Raw genomic sequence first — 25,821 nt, 5'->3', positions numbered from 1 at the left:
TTACCATCTTCCCATCATTACCAAAAATGACCAGACCATTCTTGGTTACAAGTCCAGGTCTTGAAGCACCTTTAATTGACAGCTCTTGTCCCTCAGGCACTGAAGCATCAAGTAATGATGACCCATAAAAAGTAACCATCTAAACATAAACACAGAATCACAGAACATTAGTGGTTGGAAGGTGCCTCCACAGATTATCAAGTTCAAAGCCCCTGCCAAAAGCAGGATCACCCAGGGTAGTCCATGCAGGAATGCATCCAGGCGAGTTTTGAATGGTTCCACAATCTCTCTGGGCAGCCTGTTCCAGTACTCCATCACCCTCCCTGTGAAGAAATTTCTCCTCACAGAATTTTCTCCTCTTTTATGTTCAAGTTTGTATCCATTGGTCCTTGTCTTATTACTGCACACCACTGAAAAGAGCTTGGCCCCCTCCACTTAATGAATTCAGGGGGGGAAAAAAGGGGGAGGTAACCCATGAAATGCTTAAGGATGTTGTTAGGTAATGTAGGAAAAAAAAATTAGAGAGGCAAAAGCCCATTTAGAACTTAGACTGGCCACTGCTGTGAAAGACAACAAAAAGTGTTTTTATAAGTATATTAATGGCAAAAGGAAGGGCAAGGACATCCCCCACTCCTTGGTGGACATGGAGGGGAATATAGCAACAAAAGACAAGGAAAAGGCAGCATCTTTTCCAAATTCTTTCTTAACTACCAAAACTCAAGCAAAAGAGAAAGATCTGCAGTAAACAGACTGCATCTAACTTATGTCAGTCAGATGCAGATTGAGTCCAATAGCTGAAGTTCTAGAAAAGACCAGGTAAGGCTACTCATCAACTATCATCTTAACTTTCTTAATGCAGTAGCTAGACAAACATGTTTTTTTTAAGAGAGTCATTGTTGAGGATTAAGAAATAATCAAAATACATCTTTGACTTTGCACTGTCCTGTAACTAAAGAGAGATGGTAAAACACAGAGTCTACTTACAATACTCTGAGGTTACTACTTAAATTCTAAGAAGCAAAATTATCAGCCATATACATGTAAACCCTTTAAGAAGGCATGCAGCTTAAACTCAAGACATCTACAAGACCTAGACAAAGACACTCACACAAAATCATCTTGCTGTCATTTAGTTTACCATCTTGGCATAACACTGTTTTGCTGGTATGTGTGTTCCCTGAAGAGGTTTTTGCTAGCATAGCTGAGACGTGCAAATTAATCAGCACAGCTATGTTAGTGTAAAAGTAAGTTTGAAACAGTCTAAGACCCTAAATGTGCTCCAAGCTTATATTCAATAACCAAGAAGCATCTTGGGAATACACACACTAGATGTTTTGCATGACTTAGTATCACTTATTGATGAATTCAGATAACTATACAGGCAAGGGGTGAGTGGATGGTGGTGTGGGATTCATTTCTCTTCCAACTCCAAACACACTCCCCAGTCACAGTGGAACTGTCTAAATAATCATAATAATGCTGTGAGCTGGGGCACTGTGGATTACTTTATGTCTATATGCTTTCAGTGAAAAATATACTGTCCCTTCTTTAAAGTATGTGCTTGCAATCCACCCTTTGATAACAGAGCTATACTGCTTGTTTAGTAAAATGAGGACTGGCTGTAACATTGGATGAATGACATCAGCATCATTAAAGGAAATTTGTTATGTCAAACTATTTACAGCAGATGACTCACAAACAGAAGATAGAGACAGCAGGGGATTAAGTACAAAAAATTCCTTGAAGGATATAGACAGAATCACACTTACAAAAATACCTAATTGGAAAGCAGAAACAAAACTGTAATTTCACATATGAAAAAAAAAAAAAAGATGGAGTTAGACACCCAGGTTACTTTTATCACAGAATAGATCATTTACAGTAATTATAAAATTCATAAAAGCAAACACAAGGCTTCTGTGAAGCACTTACACAAGGTAACGATGGCTATATTTCACAATGAAGCATTACTGCTTACCCTCAGGCCTACACAAGCACCACAAGGCAGGAGAAGATTGAAAGAAAAAAAAATGCCTCCATGGTCCTCTACTTGTTCATGCTCAGAAGCCCCAGTCATAAGAGGGTTTGCAACACCCTTCTTGCATTTGTGAGTGATAGGAAGGGATTCACAGACATCAAAGTGTGGGGACATCATAACCATGCAGCCCTGAATGGTCACTTATACATAAGAGGGGGAAATGGATAAATTTGGCTTTGTCCATACATGTGTACATAAAGGACATGATACATAGTAAATTCAGACATAAACCGGAGCTGCAGATCAAAGAAACAAAGTGTAAAAGGATGTTAATGAACATATGAAAAACCTGTAAAGGGATCCTAGGAGGAGGAAGGAGAAATAGAAAACATCAACATCATACTCATCCCCAGAAAAATTACCCCCAAGGCGGACAACCCAACGTTATCCTCTCCAGCAGTCCAAGGATGCTGTCTCAAAGACCCAGAGCAGCAACAGAATGCTGAAAGCAACTGCAGAAAAGGCCAAACCCCAAAAGTCCACACATTACAATTTCAGCTGCCTATGGTGACACTTTCCCACATGCAATAGCAAGGAAGGTTTTATTTAAAACCAGAGCTGACCACTCAAAATTGCAGTAACATTTCAACACAGCATAAAGGTTTCCCAATCTTCATGTTGACAACAGCAGCACCACCCAAACCAAAAAGTTAAAATATCAATCACTGCCTGTCAACCAGAGTAAGGTCACAGAGCTAGCAGATGGTGACCTCAAACAAAAAGAAATTGTCCTTCATGCAGCAAAGAGGTAAACCCTGGAAGTCCTTGCTGCAGCATGAGCATTCACAGGGAAACTGGAAAAAGATAAATCCATCCCAAAGTGTTAAGCACATGCAGCTGTCTAGCTCTAGGAGCCCCTAAATACCAGTGCATGTCTATAATATGTTGCTCACATATTCATGCTTAGAAGCAGTTTTCCTCCTCAGGGGATGGGCATCTGTTACAGTTTGAAGGGGTAACTTTACCCTAGCTCCTGACTGCAAAGACTGAAAATAAATTACCATTGGATGTAAAAGAAAAATAATGCTAAGGTCTGTATAATTTATTGGATTGCTAATGAAATATACAGCAGAGGCATAAACAGTTCTCTCTCTTTTCTTCTTCTGTTGCTTCTGCTTGCAGCTTTCCTCTCTCTCTCTCTTCCATGACCTTGCCAAGGGATACCTGTTTTGACTCTGTGAGGTAACAGGAAGGAGGGAGGGAGTGGGGGAAGAAATTAACAGGTCCCCTGGATCCATCCAAGGGGGTTCTGAGGAGTTTCTATATTGTTTATAAATTGTACATATACAGTATTGTACATACATTGTCTATTTTGTACATATTCATTGCATTTCATATTGCTAGACTGTAGTTTGCTTGTAAATAGAGCTTAATTTGCCTCCATCCCAAACTGAGCTAGTCTGGCAGTTTTATTTTGGGGGTAGTTTTCTCCAAATTAGTTGGGGGGTAATTTCAACCAACCACAGCATTCTTGCTAAAAATCAAAGAGCCTAATGAATACAACTAAAACAGGGAAGAAATCAAACGATTGAGATACAAAATGAAAAAAACAAACCAACAACCACAAAAGAAAGGCTGAGGGTTGAAATAAAATTTCCCAAGGACACCAGGCAAAGCACCCTAACAATGCAAATAACTCCCCAAAGGCATTCCAGAAGCCAGTAGGCACTACCCTGAGGTGCTTTGGCCAGTGAGTTATACGAGACGACAAGGGAACAGAAAACTTCTATAGCTGCCAGAATCTCGTTTGCCAGCTTTCCTCCTTCTCCCCTGAATGGTCAGCTTGACCAGGAGCAGTAGGCGGTCCTGCAACTTGGCCAGGCTTCAGACTCAACAGGTAAAAATAGAAAGCTTAAGGACACTGCATAGTCAAAGCCTCAGTAAGAAGTTATGAAGTCTGCCACATTTGGTATACACGTACAGATTTCATCTTGCAGCAGGACACACTAAGTGAACCACACCATTAATACATCCTTAGCACAACTCTCACATCAACTGATCTCCAGTGAAACAATCTGCTGAGCACAAACCAGTTCAAAGCTTCTTGGTCTCTCCAACAGTTTAAAGTCTTCCAGCTGGGCATCTTCCTTATTCAATATTTTACACAGAATGCAGAACTGGTTTTCACCAGCAGACCACTTGCCTCCTAACACAAACAATTCTCTAGACATCTTATATGATCCAAGATGTCCAGCACAATTAAATCAAAAGTTCAAAGACAGACAACAAAATCACCAAAGAGAAGCAGTCTCAGCACACACATCCTGTTTGCTTGCTTGGTGACTGGATCACGAGCAGCTCTGTTACCTGTCACATCCCCAGTGAAAGCAGCAGTAATGCACACATTCTACACCTTTCCTTTTTATGTCTTCCTAGCAATTTTTTTAAAGACCCAGTAATTCTCAATTACTCCATTATTAGTATGACTAAATGTCATTCAACTACAGGAATTATGTAACTATGCTTTGGTCAACCCTGAATACCATCACTGTTATCTATGACTTTGAATGTTGTAACAAATAATATCCATGTGAACTGTTCATTTATTACAAAGACAATACTTACATTGTCACCCAGTCCAGGAGTCCCTTCACCTTGAAATGAGAAAGTGTTCAACTATTCTGTCACCTCAGAACAGGATCTTTAAGGAGGAGGCATCGAGTTTTAGGGGAGTTTTAACATCCACATAGGATAAGGCCTCTCAACAGGAAGTAAGATTCCAGGTGCTACTACACAAACTACCGGACACATCATACTTACTGCTAAAAGAACAGGAATGTGGAACTGTATCTTGTCAAGGATGACTTGGACTGCACAAAACATTCACGAGAGTGTTGCAGGCAGATAAGCCCTTGGACACTTACATAATAATGAACTACTGAAACAGAGGCAAGACATGAGTTTTCCAAGGAAAACAGCCATGGCTTCTGCGGTCATGCTTTGTTTTTCACAATGACTTTACTGTAATGTAGAACAAGGGGGTATTTGAACCAGTTAACTGATAAAGTGTCAGCTAGAAAGGGCTTACATCGAGCAATGACAGACTGATGCCTTCTAAAGTACCTTCTTGCACAACTTTTCCAATAGCATTTAAAGACTCTAAAGCTGGAAACGCAAAGTGAACCCAGGTTACCCACAGTTGTGCAAAGCTGCACTGTTACATCAACCCTGAACTTACCAGAGTATTTGAGACTCTTCAGTATCATCTCCCTCCCCCTACACTGACCCATGTGCTGGAATTCTTCCAAACCAGTTGGCATAATTGGCATTACAAAGTGTATCACATGCTAATTAGGTATTTTGGACAGAAACATTTGTACAAGTGCTATGATTGCAGAGTCTCTCTCACTCTGCAGCTAGAATCAGCTTAACTTGAAATTCTGAGTTTGTCTTCATGGCAGAAGACAGAAAATATCCTATCTTTGAACTCTAGCACGCAGGATTCAAATTAGCAGAGTTTTACAGAGTGGTTTCTTTTTTTAATTAGAAGAGTTTTACAGTTAAATCCAATACAAAGCATCTCTATTTTAGCAACACTACCTACTGAATCAAATCTTGATCTTTGTAACCCAGAAAGTTTTCATTGTTTACTACTGATGTTCCTTCTCTACAGTCCTAATTCAAGAACAGATTCAAGAACACCAGAACTCCTATGAAAAAAAACTAATAAAAAGGAAAGGAGGCTTTGGTAAATAAAGTTTTGTGTTCCTGGAGGATGACCTAAAAAGTGAATTCAAACAAACAAACAAACAAACCCAACCACACCACAAACAAATAAAACAAATAAAACCCATTGCCAAAACCTATTCCTTTATATCCTTCATAGGAGTGGACTGAGTAATTCATAATTATTAAGTGGTCAGAGAAATTTAGTGTTCCTCTTGTATACCAAAACCAGATTTGAAAATTGCCCTTTAAGAAATACTCTCAGGACTGAGGGCATAGACAGCTTCAGCTAAACTTATCTTGGCACTGCATGGCTTTTTAAAACAACTCCCACTGAAGACTGGGAGGTACAGTCATTAAGTATTTCTAGTATAAGCAGGAGTTAAAGATTAGCTAAAGGCATTTTAACCACTACCTGAAGGAATTTTAGCATTCAGATTTAATCTAAGAAGCCAGAGGTGGTATTTGCTATTGGAAGGCAGCTTTGCCTGGCTCAATTCAGTTATCCCCATTCCATCCTAAACTATGCATTTTACAAAAGCCTAGAAACAACATATGGACATCTGTGGATCTGAAGTCCCTATCATGGTAACAGATTCCCCAAACCCATCACCCATCAAATAGTTTGTACAAGCACAAATAAGCCTGCAAAATGACATGAAGAAAACATCTCATATAGGATATACAGTTCCCTCCAGGGCAGCCTGTTAATTCAAATGTCAATAAACATTCCACTTACAAGAACACACTTGCAACAACATTTTGAGGAAATCATACTAGTGAAGCAATAAGCATATCCATCAGGAAGGAGCTAAAAAATGAATCTCAGCAGAATGCTGCCATTCAAACAGAAAAGCCCACTAAAGGCTCCTACCAAAAAAACAGCCCTTACCTAAAAGCTGTAGAACAGCTTAACACACTCAGTGATCTCCTAACAAAATTTGTAGCACATAAATTGTCATCCCCTGGTGAGGCTGCATCTGGAGTATTGTGTCCAGTTCTGGGCCCCTCAGTTCAGGAAGGACAGGATACTGCTTGAAACAGTCCAGCCCAGAGCCACAAATATGATTAAGGGAGTGAAACACCTTCCTTACAAGGAGAGCCTGAGGGAGCTGCAGCTCTTTAGCTTGGAGAAGAGGAGTCTGAGGGGTGACCTCAGCCATGTTTATAAAGATGTGCAGGGTGACTGCTAAGAGGATGGAGCCAGGCTCTGCTCAGTGATGCCCAGTGACAGGAAAAGGGAATTAGAAGTGCACAGATCCTAAACACGCTCTAAAATTCTAATAATGAAATTATACTGTTCTGAAGCATTAATACAGTATAAATAAACCACAAGTATCCAGACATTGCAAACATACTACAATATTGTTTACAACCCAGGACATGTAAAACTTTGCAAGCTACTTAAAGCTGCAAAGCTGCTTAGCTGTTACAACGTGCATGCTGGGATCGGTGCAGAAAGGGGAACAGCTTTTGTTACAGCCTGCCCAGAGGGAGACATTGGCAGAAGCCTGACAGTGACCAATGGAGTCTTGCTCTGCTCCCAGGCTGGCAATGCTGAAAGCTGCCTCTCTCTTGAGCTCTTCTGTTTTTAATAGGCCCTCCTGGACGTTAGGGTAGAACCAGGCTTTATGCAGCTGGCTAATATTTAAGTAACAAAATCTGGAGCCAGGAAAGACAATGTGATTTAAAAATATTTTATACAAGCACAATGTGGATCAAATGTATAGTACTTTTAATACAGTGAAAGGAAAAAGTTTGATTTCGATAAAATGAGAAATTTTTATTTCTGCCAATGAATCTAGCCCCAAATATCTTTAAAATAACATCTCTTTTGTCACTTCAGTAACTCACAGTGGTTTATTTTTCTGCCAATACTGTGATGTGCAGCATGGGTTGCATGATAATACATGACTGCTTCTCAAAATAATTGTCACAGTCTCATTCCACCCTTCTTACTCCTTTGTACCATGCCCAATATTTTTTATTCTTTAGATATTGCTCTTACCTCATTAAAGAAAAATCTAAACTACATTTGTTCAGGTACTTGTTCTAGATATATACAAAATATGTAGCCACCAAATCAGAGTTATTTCAATGTAAATCTCACTTGTATTTGCCTATACAGACACCTTTAGTTTTATAAGAAAAAAAGGTCAAAAAAAGGGTATAAAAAAGAAGAGTATTCTTCTGGTTTTCAGAGAATACCTGGTCATCTATTGTTGCCCATGCTCCAGGGACCTTATCATGCCCTCGAATCCAGTTGTGCAAAGCTGCTGCAGGTTGGTTCCAGGAGATCTAGGAATCCACAACATCCCAGTTAATTCTTCTGTGTTTAAGTACAAATCAAATTAGTTGTGTTTTCCTATGTAAGAATTACAGATCCTACCTCCTTCTCTTTCAATTGTTCATTTATTTAATAACACAGAAAAGGTTCTGGTCTAAAAAATGAAGATGATGGATAATCATAAAGACCTATCAAATGGGATTCTCTTAGCACTTCTGAGTTCTGTGCAGTTTATATTTTTTCATAGATTCTCCTTCCCACACTAATATGAAAATAAAACTCTTGCTACTAGATATTGATTTGCAAATAATATTATGATCAACAAATTTAATAAGCATAGTGTAAGTATAAGTAAGTGTATGTCTGGGGTGTCACCTTCTGCGGAAATTTGTTTGGATCCTAAGTTTTTAAATAAACATACAAACTTCTATTAAAATACTTTCTAACCATTTATCAACCCTTTGTAAATTGTTTCATAGATGGAATCCCTAATACTTGCAATTTCTGCAAGACCTTGAAGAAAAAGGAAATAATGTTTTAAGAATGTCATGTATATTTAATATGTAACATTGGTGAAAATGTATTCATTTATCTTTGCAGTATATGTACAAAATAAAGTATCAGTATAACTATTAAAAAACAAAATTCAGCTATCCTTCTTATTTTAAGCACAAAGAATATGGAATATGTAGAGGCAAGTTATAAGACAAATAGATTTTTACAGTAGAGAGATTAAGTTATTTGCTCCTTCCCTTTCTTTTTTCCCTCTATATTGGGAAGGAGGAGGGGGGAGAGGGGGAGGAATTCTCAGCCTTGCCCCCATCTGAGCTCTTAAGTCCCAGTTAAGGCTCAAACCACCACAAGTTAGTTCATTCCAAGGAAGCTCCCTATTTCTAAGGTAAGTCACCTTCAATTTCTCAGGTGGAAAGGACCAAATTCACCATGGGCAAGATGCTGAAACTCTTGGTCCAGCAAAGGAAAAGAAAGTATTACAGGCAGCATTCACTACTACTTTATGGTGGCCTTCACAGATACAAAGAAGATACAGCTAATGTGGTGGGGGTACTTATATAATGTAATTATTACATGGGTGGTTAAGTAATTTTTTCTCTGTTGTTTGCTTAGGTGAGTTTGATATTTATTTATTTTTGTGTTGCCAGCAAGAAAGTGTTGCCAACACTTCCTTTCCCTAACAGCGAATCTGTTATGCTGTAAAGCATTTAGTATGGACTTTGGTAAACAATGAAATCTGTCCTTGTTCAATGCTGTATTTCAAAGTATGATAACATAGTAAGAATCCACTGTGTGTAGATGATCCCAAGTAGGACACCAAGTTTATAAATATAAGTAACCGATGAAAGGGAACAGGAACTTAACATGAGGCTCTGTTAAATCCATCCTTGGAGTTATCACAGGAGTAAGGGGTGAGGAAAAAACTAAGTTAGAATTCTTGTTAACTTCATATCACTCCTGATATCACACAGAATACAATGTTCTTTAAAATTACCTCTGCATTTTCCTTTTTCTGAATCCCTTCATATGTTGCCCCCTCTGTAGGCTGAGTTATACGAGGGGCTTTGCCATTAGCAATTAGATTCACAGCTTCCACCTAAGTGAAAAAGTATGAGATTTAATGTTAGCTTGCTTCACCTTTTTTCCTCAGTCATATTTGTGAATGACAGCAAAAGACTTTCTGCCACAAGAGTAACTGGTTTATTTTTAAAACCTAGTATTTCCAAAACATTGAGGACCAATGCTGCACTGATTAACATACATATATACTGAAACTGATTTCAGAAAAGACATAACCTCAGCAATTTGATAGGAGTAGACACCAAATACACAGCAGCTGCCTAAATTTTGCAGGATGAGAATGTGGCTGTGTATGATTGTATTTAACTCTTTCCTTTTTCTTTCAGCAAAAAGTTATTTCTCTGTATTTAAATTGAGAGAGAGAAAAAAAATATCTCATGATCCATAATGAGCACTTTTTACACATTTTCTTTTCTTCTTAATATGATACAAAAAATGACAAGCATACAAACTCCAAGGCCAATCCACCAGGACTCCAAACTTGAGTTACCATCCCCTTCTTTTTTTTTAATGTTATTTTATTCAACCTTACCCCTAATTTCCTGTTCTCAGAGAGCTTTAAATTTCACCTTGTAAAAACATGCAAGAAATCTTTGGAAAGAGCCACATTCCAAACAAATTCAGCTTTTTTCCCTCTGTAGAAACAGGATATCCTCTGCCTGCTTCAACCACCAAAAACTCTGAGGCCACCTCCTCAGCAGTCATGAAACAATGCAGCTTCACTGAAGTCTAGGATTTGGCTGAGTGCCACAACCTCTGTCTTTTCAAATGCATGTCTCTTGTCTGTATTTCCTTTACTTCCAAATTCTAGCATATGCTTTTCTTTTCTTCTTAAAATGTTGATATTTAGTACAGTGAAACATACCATAGCCTTTACTCCTTCTGGGAAGAGAAACCGATTATACAGGTCATCCACAGTATCGTTTTGGCGAACATCACATTCTCTCTGCAGAAGGATTGGTCCAGTGTCCAAACCATCATCAGCCCAAAAAATAGTAAACCCTGCTTTCTTATCTCCATGAATTAAAGTCCTGGATGTAAAAAAAAAACAACAAACCAAATAAAAAAACAAACAAACCAACCAACCAACAAAAAACCCAAAACAAAATATTAATGTGTTCAGGGATATCTATTGATCTGTTACACTTTCATCTACTTTAGGTAGACAAAAGAGAAACTCAAAACCAGCTTTAGCACTAGTCTTATTGCTCATTTCATAGTCAGGAACCCAAAGTTTTGATACCATAGAAGTGTGGTTTCCACAAAGTGACATAAGAAATGGTCTTTGAGGTCTCTTCCAACCTTAGTGATACTGTGATACTGTGATACTGTAACTGAATCCAGGGTGTCTATCACACAGTTCATTGTGATGATTATTTTCAATGTATTATTAGTGGTAAGAGACACAGAGCAAAAAGTGTGCAAAAGTTGTGACAATTTTTAACATGGAAGCTTCTAGACATCATGTTATCTTAATAATTTATGGTTGTTTAATTAGCTAAGCTTCATAATTTATCTGTAGGTCAGTGAGGGAAGTACAGTGTTTGCGCAGCTGACAAAAGAGCTAAACTCAGAGTGGAAAACTCTTGAGTATGAAAACTCCAGACTTCCTATTTGTCTCTGTAAATAAAATATGTGAATGTACAGACCACATCACTGATCTTCCCAGAATGACAGCTGCACATGCACTAGAAATCATAACAAATCTAAGGTATGAAGTGCAGCTCATGAACTAAATACTCAGCTGCTGAAGTAGTTCCTTCAGGGCAGTTTCAAGTCCACAGAACTGTGTCAGCATTTACATGAATAATGGGTATAAAACAACATCCTAATGTGACATGAAAACAGTTTTGAGGCATGGAACTCACCAGTTGATTGCAGAAGCTCCTCGATGGCGTGGTAGGATGGATGGATGGTAAATAATTGAGCCGTGTTTTGGACAGTCAATAACATCCATGGGGATGAACTGACTACAGAATGGGAGGACATTTAGGTCTGCTCCAACTGATTTGTAGGCTTCAAGTACATCCTGGAGAGTTTTGCCTTTAGCTCTCCATCTGGGGAACTTAAAAACAGGAGTACCGTCCTTCTCTGCTGCCAGTGCTGAGGGGCAAGAACAAAACGTGAACTCAAATTGAAGTCAGAGAGATATTTGCATGACAGCTTAAGCAGATCACTAAGTGAATGATTAGAGCCACCCCTTTGTATACTGTTTAAAAATCTTTTGCACTTGGATATATTTTATTAATTCTCGTGCCTACAACTTACGTTAATTTTCAACTTCAAGTTCACTCTCGTGAGTTGGCTAATATGTACCAATGAAAGCAGGAAAGATCAAAGAATGTTACTGACTAATTAACAGTGACACTTATTTCTTGTCTGGTGTGTTACATTTGCCTGAAAATGGTGTGGTTTAGCAGAACTTAATTTTCTATTTCAGCAATTTTTATGTGAATACAACTACATATTACTAAGATTCACTCACATCAGCAGCTTCATGCCACGTGGTGCAAATAATTACAGATGCTAGTGACTTTCAGTAATTTCCTTGAAATTCTGCTTACCAGTGCCTCTGGAAATGCTTTTATTTATCTGTGAGACACAAGCTACGCCCAAAATTAGGCCAAAAGGTGAGGAAAAATAAAAAGCACACCAGCTGCAGAGAGAATTTTTAGGTGATTGATAAATTTCACTACACACCCACTTAACTCAGCACAGAGAGTTGGATAAGAGTCCAATTCTACATTTGTTGAGTTATGTGTGTAATAGAAAGAAAAGGGAAAATAAGTATAGAAAATTCACCTAATTTATATTTCTAGACACATTTGGGATTTTTCTTTCTCTTTTTCACTTCAGAAATTAGATCTTGAGTTTTACATAAAGCATTTTTTGCCTATTATCTTAAGTCTTAAGACAATGCTTACTTAAATATCACTCCAGGGAAGTTAGTGTGTATTGCAATTGCTATTAGAAACAGAACTTGTATTTGTCTGAGGATACAGAAACATTAGCAGATTTCACTTGAGACTTACACAGTATGAGTCATCTGGAAGCAAAAAGCAATGAAGCATCTAGTTATTTCTCTCTTTTTTTTCCTCCCCATCAGGAGACCAATAAACTAATTCTATTGTTTAGTTAAAATAAATATATTATTTAAATCAGAGGAAGTTTTACTTAGCTACATCTGCTAGTATAATAAGTGTACAATATAATTTATAGAACATAACCAAGTACTACAGTATGCTTCCAGAGCTGGAAAGTTGAACTGTCTTTTTCTAAACTAATAATTGTTTTCTCTAATTCTTCCAAAATATGATTAGCTCTTTTAATGAGGTACAGTTATAGGATACAATAAGCTTGAGAACTATATGCTAGTTTAGGAGTGCCATAGCCCAGGTAAGCAAAATTTATGTTTGATTCTTCTCTCATAAGAGTTCTGTGAAAACAAGTCAGGACTCAACAAAAAAAAATAACCTCCAACTAGAGACAGCTCATGGAATGTAGTTTTAATTTCAGGTTGTCTATAAAGACACATTCCGTTCTGGCACTTCTATCTGCTAATCACATTAACTCACAAATTTTTTGTCACTGGGGAAAAAAAAAAAGTTACTAATAAGATGATTCCAAAGTAGCAAAAAAGTTGGTTTCTGCTCCATCAGTACAATTTTGAATACCTTTCAGAAAACAATTCTTTCTTTAGGAAGTCTAGAAAATCCTTCTGCATTTTGATGATGGAAAAAGGAAGAGCAAAGCCTCCTCTAACCTTTTCAATGCATTTTACATAGTCCAGGTGGAAGAGAAACAGGATCTGCAGGACCACTGCTATGTGCAAGCTTGTCAGAAAAAGGCAGGAAGCCAGAGATAAACAGTCTTTGCTCTATGCCTTGAATATCCCAGACAGCACAGGGAAACAGGTGACAGACATCTGAGCTTGAGTACAGGCTCAGCAGCCTGTACAGATCTAGTTCAGGATAACATACATCCAAATAAGGTACCCAGATTAGTTTATTTTTCAAGTATCTTGATTCATGGCCCTGTATGCTTAGAAACAACTTGTAAATATTGCCAAGAGTAAACCAGTTATGGGACTTACATTTGCTGAAGCATAACATTTGTGCTGAATCCAGTGTAATAAAGGCAATATATGCAAGTGATTCCCATATGGATATCAGCTTCCCGTAAAAAAGCAAGTTTGTTACATATGCCTGCAGTTTTAACATTTGGGTTAAGGTTACACTTACCCAAAGGATCAGCCTGTCCATTCTTGTCAGGCACTGTGAATACTCCCACAACTTTATGTCCCTCTTTCCTCAGCTTGGTATAAACTTCTTGTCCAAAAATACTTTGACCTATAAGGGCTAGCTTTAGCTTATTTTGAAAAACCTGGCAAAAAGAATTAAAACAAATCATATTCTAGGATGCAAAGAAAATATATTGTTGCTTACATTTCTTTCTTGCTTTTTCTTGCTCCATGTTCATTTCCTTTTAAAATGGAATAGTCTTTCTAGCCTTTCTACCCAATCACCCTTGAGGGAATATTTTTTTTATATTAATGACCAGTGATGTAAAATTCAGAGAGACCACACTTAACATAACAGAATCATCTGACACTGCCACTGGTGTTTATATGACTTTCTCAGAGTTTTCATTAGACAGACCCACTGCTTGCTACAAGAGGCCTAACAGGCTCCATGATTTTATTCATAGTCAGAACAAATATCATAAGAAATCACAATACATTTTTTAAACAGGCACACAAAACACTTAAATCCTTATAACTGAGTGGTAGCATAACATTTGTGATTAACATGTATAGACTAAAGAAGACAAGATCGCATTGCTCCTGCAAAGTTAGGGGTAGTGATGATCCATATGATGTTCTTACAAGGAAATACCGTTAAGTGTGAGGTTCCCTTGCTGGACTTCCATTGCGTCCTGCATTTGCATTCCAGTACAATGGACATACACTTTTAAGCTTCTTCAGACTGAGTAGGTCCAAATAACTTTCCACTTCTTATTTTTAGGATAGTAAGAATCACAGCACTTCTATGATCTCAGGATGTCATGTACTGCTACTTTATTCAAGTGCTTGCACCTGGAGAAAACTAATGATTCCTTAAGAGTCCCTTTAGATTTATGGGACAGTTGTGCTCCTCTCTCATCCTGCCTCCAGTCCACCACCTCTAACATCTCCTTTATCCCAGAACTGGTACTCCTGGGGCTACATGAACTGGATTAAAGTACTGAGGTAGAGAGGCACTGACCTGACAAAATGTGTCTTATTCTTATCTGTATCTATTCACTGGTCTGCTTCATTGCTCTGACCCGAGTCCTAGCACAGGTCCAGCAGGGTAGCAGGAATAAGCATTCAAGCACTGGCAGAAGGGTGGAACTGTTTCTATAAGCACTGTCTTAGCATTTTTCATCAGCTTCTGGAAACTGAAAAACTGAAAACCTTTGAAAAACAAATGGACTAGCAGACCTGGTCATGAAGGAAAGGTCCACACAGAATAAACAGAAATATTAACTTCCTCCAAACTGAATCTGGTAGAAAGTAGTCCTAGACTCAAACTATAAAGATCTCGCCTCCTAGAAGGCTCGAATATAAGGTAGCAAACAAATGCACACACACCCCACTGTTATTCTTATTTATTCTTAACTTCCTCTTTGCAAAAGGGAGTTTCACTTCCTTTTTTACTGAATGACCCATTAGATACCCTGAGCTTAGAAAGATAAATAGGAATCAAAGCACCATTCCAGTATCTTAATCACTGGTATTTGTTCTGTGTATTGGCACTCCTAGGTTTTAATTCTTTTCCCTTCTCTTTTTCCTTTCATAAGGTGCTGGGACATGAGAAAGCCTTCACTAAATGGGTTATTGACAGGATATCAAATGATCTGGGCTGCCCATCAGGTCGTATGACAGCATTTACAGGATGACCAGGGGATCAGGCCCAGCCAGCATGGATTTAGGAAGGGCAGGTCCTGCCTCACCAACCTGATCTCCTTCTGTGATCAGGTGACCACCTGGGGGATGTGGGGCAGGCTGTGGATGTAGTCTACCTGGACTTCAGCAAGGCCTTTGACACTGTCCCCCACAGCAAACTCCTGGCCAAGCTGTCAGCCCGTGACTTGGACAGCAGCACTCTGCACTGGGTTATGAACTGGCTGGAGGGCTGAGCCCAGGGAGTGATGGTGAATGGTGCCACATCCAGCTGGCAGCCAGTCACTAGTGGTGTTCCCCAGAGATCAGTGCTGGGCCCCATGATCTTTAATATCTTTATTGATGATCTGGATGAGGGCATTGAGTCCATCATCAGTAAATTTGCTGATGACACCAAGCTGGGGGCAGATGTTGCTCTGTTAGAGGGTAGGAGAGCTCTGCAGAGGGACCTTGACAGGCTGGACACATGGGCAAAATCCAACAGTGTGAGATTTAACACATCTGAGTGCTGGGTTCTGCACATTGGCCACAGCAACCCCACACAGTGCTACAGGCTGGGGTCAGAGTGGCTGGAGAGCAGCCAGACAAAAAGGGACCTGGGGGTACTGGTTGATAGTAGGCTGAACATGAGCCAGCAGTATGCCCAGGTGGCCAAGAAGGTCAATGGCATCCTGGCCTGTATCAGGAATAGTGTGGCCAGCAGAAGCAGGGAGGACATTCTTCCCCTGTACTCAGCACTAGTTAGGCCACACCTTGAGTACTATGTCCAGTTCTGGGCCCCTCAGTTTAGGAAAGATGCTGACTTGCTGGAATGTGCCCAGAAGAGGGCAACAAAGCTGGGGAGGGGTTTGGAACACAAGCCCTATGAGAGGCTGAGGGAGCTGGGGTTGCTTAGCCTGGAGAAGAGGAGGCTCAGGGCAGACCTTATTGCTCTCTACAACTACCTGAAGGGTGGTTGTAGACAGGTGGGGGCTGGCCTCTTCTCCCAGGCAACCAGCACCAGAACAAGAGGACACACTCTCAAGCTGCACCAGGGGAGGCTTAGGCTGGATGTTAGGAAGAAATTCTTCACTGAGAGTGATTGCCCATTGGAATGGGCTGCCCGGGGAGGTGGTGGAGTCACCATCCCTGGAGGTGTTTAGGAGGAGACTTGATGGCGTTCTTGGTGCCATGGTTAGTTGATTAGATGGTGTTGGATGATAGGTTGGACACGATGATCTCGAAGGTCTTTTCCAACCTGGTTAATTCTATTCTATTCTATTCTATTCTATTCTATTCTATTCTATTCTAATGACAAAGAAGAATGTCCTGAATTATAGGTTACTCAAACCCACAATCCATTTCATTGCAATTGATTTCACAGTTGGAATATTATGGATGTATTTTGCTGTTATCAAGTTACATTTTAGTTGTGCAGCTGGCCTTAGAATTGGTCATTTCCATTAGAGGAATTTTGAAGTGTGCTTTTTATTTTTTTACACAAAGTTATAGAAAATAACTCTTTGTCCAGAGACAATATTTCCTCTTAGAATGAAGCTGCAAAGCAAACCTTTCCCTGTATCACAGCGTTAGTCAGCACTAGAGCAACTGCAGCAGTAACGGTTAATAAGATGTTAAGGTGAACATAACCCAGGCTCCTGCAAAATCAGTTTGTTATAGTTAACTGGTAAAAAATGACTATGAGACCAGTGATGATAATATTATGATGATAATCAATGCTGCACTGCTGGCAGTAATGCCTAAAATATGTCTACTGTTTTGTTTTTAATAAAGACAAGACCTTATTTTGAATTACAATTAGCACAACTTATCATCATAATTGTTATGTAGCAAGGCCCCATGGATGCAGGCAAATTTCATTACCAATGCTTTATGACTGATATATTTGCTTTTGTAGTAGAAATGTTGCTGTGTAATAAAAAGTAATAATCAGATCTTCGTAATAAGATTTTGTTATTTTAACTACAGCAGGCAAACTGGAGAAAGAGTAACACGCTGGATCACTGAGCATGTTTGGCATGGTATGAAATCCTCTGATTTCTGTACTATGCTAATTTACAATGGTAGCCCAGCTAGTACATTGAAAGAACATAATAAAGATAGCCCAAATGAGACTTCTGCCTTTATTCTTCAGAAATAAGACAAAGGTAAGGAGCATAAAACCTGAGAACTGCTTGTAGAAGCAGTTTATCTCGAATGCTCAACTTGTCTGAAAGTCCACTTTTATGTTTTTTCATACTGAAGCAGAGAAATATTTAAGTTTCATTTCCCTGTTTAAAAATTCTGGCCATACCATCTGTTGATATTGTGCTAGAATTTAATTTACATTAGAAGATATACAATCACTGTAAGATATACATCATTAAAAGATATACAATATTTCTTGGTTTGTTTTGTTTGTTTTTTTTAGTCCAGAATACCTCACAAAAAAATAAAGGTAACAAATTTAATTAAGCACTGCATAGAGAAGAAGAAGACTGACCAGTGCTGGTGATTGTCAAGTTCTAGTTTCTTGTCTCAGAAGAGTCTAAAGTTACAAAACCTTTCCACAGGGGAACATCTGTTTCACAGATAAAAATGATTTTCTGTTACTGCCTCTTTTGTTTGTGTGTCTAACATTTAATTGGTTGTCAGCCTCTAATCACATTTCTTGAAGGCTAATATTTGATAACTGCTACTGTGGTTATGAAGCTTACTATCAAACAGACAGCAATATTTTATTCTGTGAAAGAATTTACTGAAGTTAGTACATATTTTAATATGGTCCATCTTTTTGAACAGTAAGGTAGAATGAGGCTTCCTTTGAAAAGCAATACTGCAACTTTATTTCAGCTGAGGATCTCTCTATGTGTGCTGAATTCTAGTGCCTTTAAATGGAAACTTATCATAGAACCTCCCCTCCCATTTACACATCTACGGGCAATGCGTTCTTGCTAGGCATTTACTCTCATTCTTGGCACTGCTGATTGCATTTTCAAAACCCTTATGCTGCATTGCTTTATTCTAATGCCTTCCATGTAGATACCTTTGGGGGACTGCTGTCCTCGTGCTAAACTGGGCAGTCAAACATGAAACAAAGAACAGCCTTTAGGAAAGGAAAAATCTCCCAGCCTTACTCAGTGTGCCAGACCTACACATCTGGACAAAACATCTCCCAGCCTTACTCAGTGTGCCAGACCTACACATCTGGACAAAACATCTCCCAGCCTTACTCAGTGTGCCAGACCTATACATCTGGACAATTTGGACCAGGTAAGGCTTTCAGGGAGCAGTTACTTGCAGGAGTTCTTGCACCCTACATATTTAATAGGACATAAAGAACAGCTTGTAACACAGCTGGAAAAAAGTAAACCATGGGTACAGAGGAATTCAGGCCATTAACTTCAATCCCAAGCAACCCACCATCCCAGGGCTAGGAATTGGCGATGAGGTCACAAACTAAACACTTCCTAGGCTGAAGTGTGAGGGCTTCACTTAGGTGCTGGGGACAGGCATGGTCCTTCCTAACAGAGAAGGCAACCTTCAGCTACTCGCAGGGCAGTGTCAGAGTGAGCGGGGCAGCAAAGGGCCACACTCGCATTGTTCTCGACACACGGTAACCGGTGATTATCAGAGTCACTAGTGCCTGTTCTCTGCAGCTTCCAGGCATATCTCTGCAAAATGCAGCGCCCAGCTGATGACTGCGATCCCGCCCGCAGAACCGAATGGCAAGATGCTGCTTCCTCAGTGAAACCAGCTCTCTTCCGAGTCCTCCTGACCTTCCCGTGCCTGTGCGCGCTTTGCTAACACCCCGGCAGAGGCAATATGCACGCATCACATCCTGGAAAATACCCCCACCCCCAGCCACCGCTTCCCACTCCTTTCTCGGCCCCTTGCTGCCCTCCGAGTGGGGCGGCACGCAGAGGAGCAGCCGCCGCTGTTCATTCCCGGGCACGGCACGGCACATCCTCCGCTGCCCGCCTCCCGCTACTCACCGCCGCCGACGTGCAGATCGTCCGCAGCAGCCGCGGGGCTGTCCGCAGCAGCCGGGGGGCCGTCCACAGCATCTTCAGACGTACCGCCGAGTCCTTCGGCTCTCTTGGATGCCCGGCGAAGACCAAGCCTGCAGCGCAGCCGCGGCGGACCGCCTCTTGTTACGCAACGCGCGCCGATGCCTCTGGCGCCCCGCAGCTTGTAGGTTGAAATGGAAACAGATTTAATAAGCCAATAATAAACACCCCTACTGTTAATATTAACAGAAGGTGCACAAAGTTGTGCTCCGCCCAACTGTGTTAGTGTTTGCGAGCTGTGTGCTCCCAGCAGTGAATGACAGAGGGTCAAGCACTGTGAGGACCACAGCTCCACTTGATAATGTGAAGGTCACACCAAAAAGGAGAACAGGGCATGGGAGCAGAATGACAGGTGAGACCCTTCAGTGACAGTGGCCATCAGGAAAAGAGACTGTCCTCAGTAAACTATGTAATTTAGAGCGACTGTGACATTTATTGTATGGAATACTTCCATCGGCCAGCTTGGGGCAGCTGTCCTGGCTTTCACGCCTCTTAGCTTCAGCACCTGGTCAACTCAAAACTGATGAAGATCTTGATCATTACAGAGTCTCACACACCATGGCTAGAAAAGAAAGTGTCTTGTCAACTTTGTTTTCACTGCATCAGGTCTTCTAAAAAATGAAGCCTTCCTGAGCAGAATATTAATTCTATAGTTCTTTCCCAGCAAAACCAGAACACAGCAGTATAAACATCATCACAAATTGTATCAGTCTTAAATCCCAGCCACACTTAATCTTAAAGAAGGGAGGGTAAAAGGCTGAAATACACTCTGTTCCTGTCAAAAAAACAAACAAACAAGGAAGGAAAGAGTGGAGAAGCTGGTCATCATATGGCCAAGTTGTGAACAGGTCAGAAGCAGTGCTCAAGCTAAAACTTTGACCTGCAGAGATCTTGTTACAGTAGAAAACACAGCCAAGTCTTGCCTAACACTTCCAGATATCCTTGTCTCACTGATTATTTTTATGCTTTCCTGCAAAAGAAGTGTAATTCTTTTAACCCAGGATAATTCTTTACCGCGGGGTTTAATTACAAGGCCCCCACCGTCTTCTTCAGGGTACTTCAGCTGCTTGTCTGTTCCTGAAAGAGCATTGCTGCACAACTACTGCTTTCTCTGTGTTTTGGTGACACAGGCAGGATAGACTCTGCAAGAGACAAATTGTGCCAGTCCCAAAGTAAGTCATCTTGGCACAACCCTATTCCCCCATGGAGTAAAGTTACACAAGGGCTTACATTATGACTCTGATAATTCATACATTGACTTGCTCTTGTGTAGCAAAACTATATCCTGCCCTTTATTTCAGGCTCTTGGCAGCCCGGTAAGGGTAAATAGCATCAAGTGGAATCAAAAGAAGTTATAATTAAAAACTTTTAGTTAAAATAAGCCACTGAGCTTTGCTTTTGCAATGAAAATTCAGAAAATAATCATTAGTCTGTCCCCATAATTTCTCTATGTGGTGAAAAGCCAAGAGTATTATTTTTTCCACTTCAGTGAAGATTCTTCTCATGATGCCATCGAGTATGCAACAATTTATTAGGTTATGGAATAGTCACCCAAAGGAATCTGTGAGTTTCTTTGCTCTGAGATATTAAAAACTAAACTAGTAGAAATAATCAAATAGTGCATTAACAAGGATGGACAGTATATTTATACAAGTGGTTCCTTCTTTAGTATCTGTGGTACTGTGAGTTTAAAAACAACGGTGTACAGTGATTCCAGACTTTCATTAAGAAAGACTTTGCTTTGTGGCTTATTTTCAAATAGGATAGGATAGGATAGGATAGGATAGGATAGGATAGGATAGGATAGGATAGGATAGGATAGGATAGGATAGAGTAGAATAGAAGAAAATAATAAACCAGGTTGGAAGAGACCTTCAAGCTCATCACGTCCAACCCATCAACCAATCCAACCCACCTAAACAACTAAACCATGGCACCAAGCACCCCATCAAGCCTCCTCCTGAACACCTCCAATGATGGTGACTCTATCACCTCCCCAGGCAGCCCATTCCAATGGGCAATCACTCTCTCTGTATAGAACTTCTTCCTAACATCCAGCCTGAACCTTCCCTGATGCAGCCTGAGACTCTTGTTCTGGTACTGGTTGCATGGGAGAAGAGACCAACATCCACCTGTCTACAACCTCCATTCAGGTAGTTGTAGAGAGCAATAAGGTCACCCCTGAGTCTCCTCCTCTCCAGGCTATTGTTCTATTGTTATTGGCTACTTCTGTGAGTATATGGCCTCATATTTTCTAATTAACACAAATAAAATCCATCACATTTCATTGTGATAAGTGTTTCTTTACAGTACTCTTGAAATTGTAAAAAAACCCCACATGAAACTCATAATTTGCTGGACTAAAGTGCATCAGTTAACTTTTACAGGTGCTGTTGGTCTGAAAAGCCTGTTAATGAATTAGCATTTCATTGAGAAAGAGTAATAATTACACAGCTTGACAGGCACTATACACACCACACAGAAAATAGTCATGCAACTGATCAAACCCACCGTGTATTCAAATAAGAAGTACAGTCAACCAACCTTATCTAAAGGAACTATTTCACTGCCTCAGACAGCAGGCGGAATCTGTATCTGTGTGGTCATCCTATAACTTGATGGAAGTTGTAGAAATTCCACACAATAGAGTGCAAGCAACTTCTACTATAAAAACTGGCATCCAGAAGGCCCTGTGGTACAAAGTTTGGAATGGGTTCAAGCATTGCTGAAGTTCGTGAAATTCTAAATCCTAGCTCATGAGCCAAAATCCTCTCCAACTAGAACATCACATATTTGGCATTTAACCACTGACACACAGGCTTAGGGCAAAATACCTGGTCTTTCTAAGTAAGCAATTTGTAATGACTTCTGGCTCTATTCATTACACACATGCAACATAGACAATACAGCAATACATGTGTAAATTATTGGTAATCAAGGGTATAATTAGCTGGTATAGCTTCATCTCCAAAACACAACTCCAAACCTATCAAGTCAGCAATATATCTCTATTTACTTCACAGACTACTAAAATGCTAGGTGATGAAAGGGAAAAATCACAGAAGGTGTCTGCGGTCAATGGAAGCACAGTATAAAGAAGAGCTGGGGAGTAAGAAGTAGGAATTATTTTACATGTCATAGCAATGAGAGGGGCAGTGACACAAACAGGGATAAAAAGGTGTGCTAAATCATGGGCAAGGATGGTATGTGCATACCATCACCTTCCTTCTTAGGATCAGTGATGAACTCATATGCATGGGTTTTAAAAATCACTTAAGAAATCGGCTATTTGGAATTTCAAGGATCAGTGGGAACATTTACAGTTAATTCAAACAGTAGATTTTTTGCCACCCAGATGAACAATAGGTCTTGTGTGACATTGTAAACTCCAATATCACTGTTAACCATTATAATAGTTACAATGCACTGCTCTGGGCTCTCTGTAGGTTGGAAGAAAATGACACAAAATATCCCTCAGTGATTTCTGTATCCCAGTTAGGAAGGTATCTTGCAAATACCAGTTTCTTGTTAATCTGAGGTGAAATTCCACCTCCAATTGTATCATTGCTAATCTAAGCAATTTGTTTGGAGCACATTTTATACATTTCTCTCTCTTTTTTTCCCTGTAATTATCCATAGTAAACTTTCCAGCATGGGCTTTCCCATCTCTCTTCCCTCATTTTCCAGAGCTGTAGGTCAGCAAGTTGCAAAAAACAGATAGAAAGATATGTACACAAAGATTATTCTAGAGCTAAAGATGCCTATTCAATAGCACACTCACAAAGTGTAATGGGTCTGTATGTGTCAAAATGTACAGAACAAATGTAAGACCCAGTCCGGCCAAGCATTATAAATCCTTGTTGATTTCTTGGAAGCAGAAGCTACTCAAGTGTCTTTGAAGGTATCAACATGACCTGGCAAGATCATTAGGGAACGCTGTGTTCCACAGGACACCAAGTACATGCACATATTGAAGTGCTTGGGAAACTGCTTGGAATCTTTCAGGATTTGCTTTCTTTTGACAAATCAAGCCCTGGAATTCAGTAATCAACTAAATAGCTCCGTGTAAGCTTTTTGTCATTGGAAATCAGCCTTGATGGAGCTTTTCATGATGAACAGAGATTTGGCCATAGTTCAGATTCCTGAGGAGTACTTTAGAGTTCACCCAGTTTTAAAGACTGAGTAATTAAAATAAAATGAGGCTTTGCACTGGTTATCCCCTAACTGAGTTAATTGCATGACAAGTTTCAACTCAAATTTTATACAACAGAAACTCTGCATATTTTTCCACTTGCTGAAGCAATATTTAATGGGAAAGTTATTTCTTGTTTTGTCTACAACATTTATATTGAAAACTTGTTTGTTTTTTTTTGTTTGTTTGTTTTTCTTTCTTTTTCTTATTTTCAGTGTCTTAATTTCATTTTGGGCCAGACACACATAATGGTAAGGCTTTCACAACTGACTACTACGCATAGTTTCTGCCATCTAGACAATAATTTAAAACCTTATGTTTGGCATTTGATTTTTCCAAAGTAACCAAAATTAGGCAACTATTTAATGATGAAATGTATTTATTTTATCAATTTAACCAGCAGAAAGAACTATCAAGTGCCCTACTCTCATGCATAAGTGGAAGTCTCTCAAATTCCATTCAATAGAATAGAAACTTCTGCAAAAGTCCTCATCTTTGTGGAACAAGGTTGCAAAGAGCAAATTTCAGATGGTAAATAATTTCTGGGAACCCTGCCACAAAATCTTTGAGCAAGAACTTTATTCTACTTGAAAGATTCAAGTAAATGTTCCATAGATGAGCACAGCTGCTTATCTGCAGATCCAGCAAGCCAAAATCTTTTTCCTATAAAGAACTACATTTCTATCAATATTGGTGGAGTTTTGCCTGTATAAGCAAAAAGCAATTTTTGCTCTGGATCCTTTTCAGCAGTTCCTGTTTGAATGCCATGTTAAAGTTTTCTATAAGCCAAATATGAAAATATACTTCCATGATCATTTTGGTCTGGTCAAAAGAAATTATTGTTTTCTCAACCATGTCTGTGTTCTGTAATGCTTAACTTACCAAAAATCACTGTGTTAAATGAAATCTAAAGACTCTTCTGTCTAATGCATTATCTGAAGATACTAACAGATTTGAGCAATCTTAGCAACTTCCTATAAGCTTGTATAAAATAAAGCTTCCTGATACAAATGGAAACTGTCATCCAATTTTCAGAAGTTATAAAATCATCAATAATTTCACATGAGCAATAGCATTAGGCCATTCACTGATAAGACAGCCCAGAGAACTTACCAAAGTTGAGCTAGACTTGCTGTCACTAAAACAGTCAGCTTCAAGATTAATTCCAAATCAGATGCTAAGAGAAAACAGAAATTCCAGCAGCTTCTATAACTGACTTAAATAAGTCCATGCAAGCAACAAAATGCTGCCACCTAGAGAGACGAAGGAAAACCCAATAACAAGTAGTTCAAAGAACTGTATCATGAATGGCAGCATAAAATTTAGCTGCTGTACCTGAGTCTGGAGTCAAATTGCTGGGTTTGGTTTTGTTTTTTCCCAATTAGGGAGCCTCTTCCTGCCTTTTTTTAAAATACTCTATTTCAATACATTATCTTTTAAAATAATTTTCTTTTTTTCCATATTCAAATTAAGGATTACATCAGCTTATGCTGTGGGGATCACAGTGCACTCTCTAGGGTGGTAATTGTGTAGGCTGACCATTTAGGTTACCTTGTATGCAGTTTTGACAACCTCACAACCTTGCAATAACCAATCCCACAGTGTTTCTTTCTTTACAAATTCAGTTCAGATCTGGGGAAGGAAGGGCCCTACCAAGTGTCCATTCTACAAGTTTCTTTGTTGTACCAATCAGCAAAATGCAAGGATGTGCTTTTCCCAGACAGGTAACAAGAATCCTGGTGACTACTTATTAAACAGTGTGAGAGCCTTTGTTTATGTGCAGTCTTCCATAACTGAAAGACACAGTATTTATTTCCAAGGAATCATACATTGTTTGAAGAAAAAGTGTTCTATCATGTTGTTTTTCAAAACTGGAAGACATACCTTGGCTTTGAAAAAAATGTATAGCAGCTCTGCTGATTTCAGTATAAGCTGCACCTGCACAGCCATGCACAGAATGCAATCTGTAAACTCTAGCATAAATTGTGTTTTCATTCTCTGTGATACCTATCATCTCCTTAGACACCTTTGTGCTCACTGCCAGCTGTCAAT

At 39.5% G+C, this 25,821-nt stretch overlaps 1 protein-coding gene across 1 annotated transcript in view; it reads right to left on the bottom strand.

Annotated features, from left to right (window-relative positions):
* The window catches only part of ALDH1L2 (aldehyde dehydrogenase 1 family member L2), a 35,387-nt gene extending 15,705 nt beyond the window's left edge, over positions 1-19,682 (bottom strand). Inside the window, exons 1-7 of the mRNA XM_009908362.2 lie at positions 19,503-19,682; positions 13,826-13,967; positions 11,453-11,687; positions 10,450-10,615; positions 9,499-9,600; positions 7,913-8,002; positions 5-139 (exon numbers count right to left, since the gene is read on the bottom strand). Of these exons, the coding sequence (XP_009906664.2) occupies positions 5-139; positions 7,913-8,002; positions 9,499-9,600; positions 10,450-10,615; positions 11,453-11,687; positions 13,826-13,967; positions 19,503-19,574 (942 nt within the window). The 5' untranslated portion in view covers positions 19,575-19,682. The remainder of the gene's footprint in view (positions 1-4; positions 140-7,912; positions 8,003-9,498; positions 9,601-10,449; positions 10,616-11,452; positions 11,688-13,825; positions 13,968-19,502) is intronic.
* Between the last annotated feature and the right edge of the window lie 6,139 nt (positions 19,683-25,821).

The sequence above is a fragment of the Dryobates pubescens genome, chromosome 15 (genome assembly GCF_014839835.1).
Source record: "Dryobates pubescens isolate bDryPub1 chromosome 15, bDryPub1.pri, whole genome shotgun sequence".
Lineage (NCBI taxonomy): Eukaryota > Metazoa > Chordata > Aves > Piciformes > Picidae > Dryobates > Dryobates pubescens.
This window is presented reverse-complemented; position numbering and strand designations above follow the sequence as displayed.